At 36.7% G+C, this 341-nt stretch overlaps 1 protein-coding gene across 1 annotated transcript in view; it reads right to left on the bottom strand.

The window, feature by feature from the left end:
- LOC119593647 (NADPH--cytochrome P450 reductase-like) overlaps positions 1–341 on the bottom strand; it is an 11210-nt gene that overhangs the window by 3689 nt on the left and 7180 nt on the right. The window contains exon 6 of the mRNA XM_037942599.1: positions 66–197. Coding sequence (XP_037798527.1) covers positions 66–197 — 132 coding nt within the window. The remainder of the gene's footprint in view (positions 1–65; positions 198–341) is intronic.

Below are 341 nucleotides of genomic sequence, written 5' to 3'. Positions count from 1 at the left end.
CACATAGGACACACAGAGTTGTTATAATCAACTGTAATCATATACGACATTGGTTCAGTCCTTACCTTCAGTGAGTTGAGTCGAGCTAACTCTCCTGTGTACAGCTGAGTAGGTTCATAGTCTTTGTGAATCTTTAGTTTGTATTGTCTCATGTTGATATCCTGTGCCTGTGCCTCAAAACCAAAGGATTTGCATACCTGTAAAAGATAAAGTTATTTGGTTAATCTCTTGTTCATACTCTCTTGTACACTTATCATAATACACAAAGGAATATGAAAGAGGAGGGAGGAGGAGAAGAAAATAAACAGACAGTGTATATTATCATGTTAATCTTATGTGGG

Source organism: Penaeus monodon, chromosome 32 (assembly GCF_015228065.2).
Source record: "Penaeus monodon isolate SGIC_2016 chromosome 32, NSTDA_Pmon_1, whole genome shotgun sequence".
In the NCBI taxonomy this organism is placed as follows: domain Eukaryota; kingdom Metazoa; phylum Arthropoda; class Malacostraca; order Decapoda; family Penaeidae; genus Penaeus; species Penaeus monodon.
Note: the sequence above shows the minus strand (reverse complement) of the source record. Positions and strands in the feature narration are given on the sequence as shown.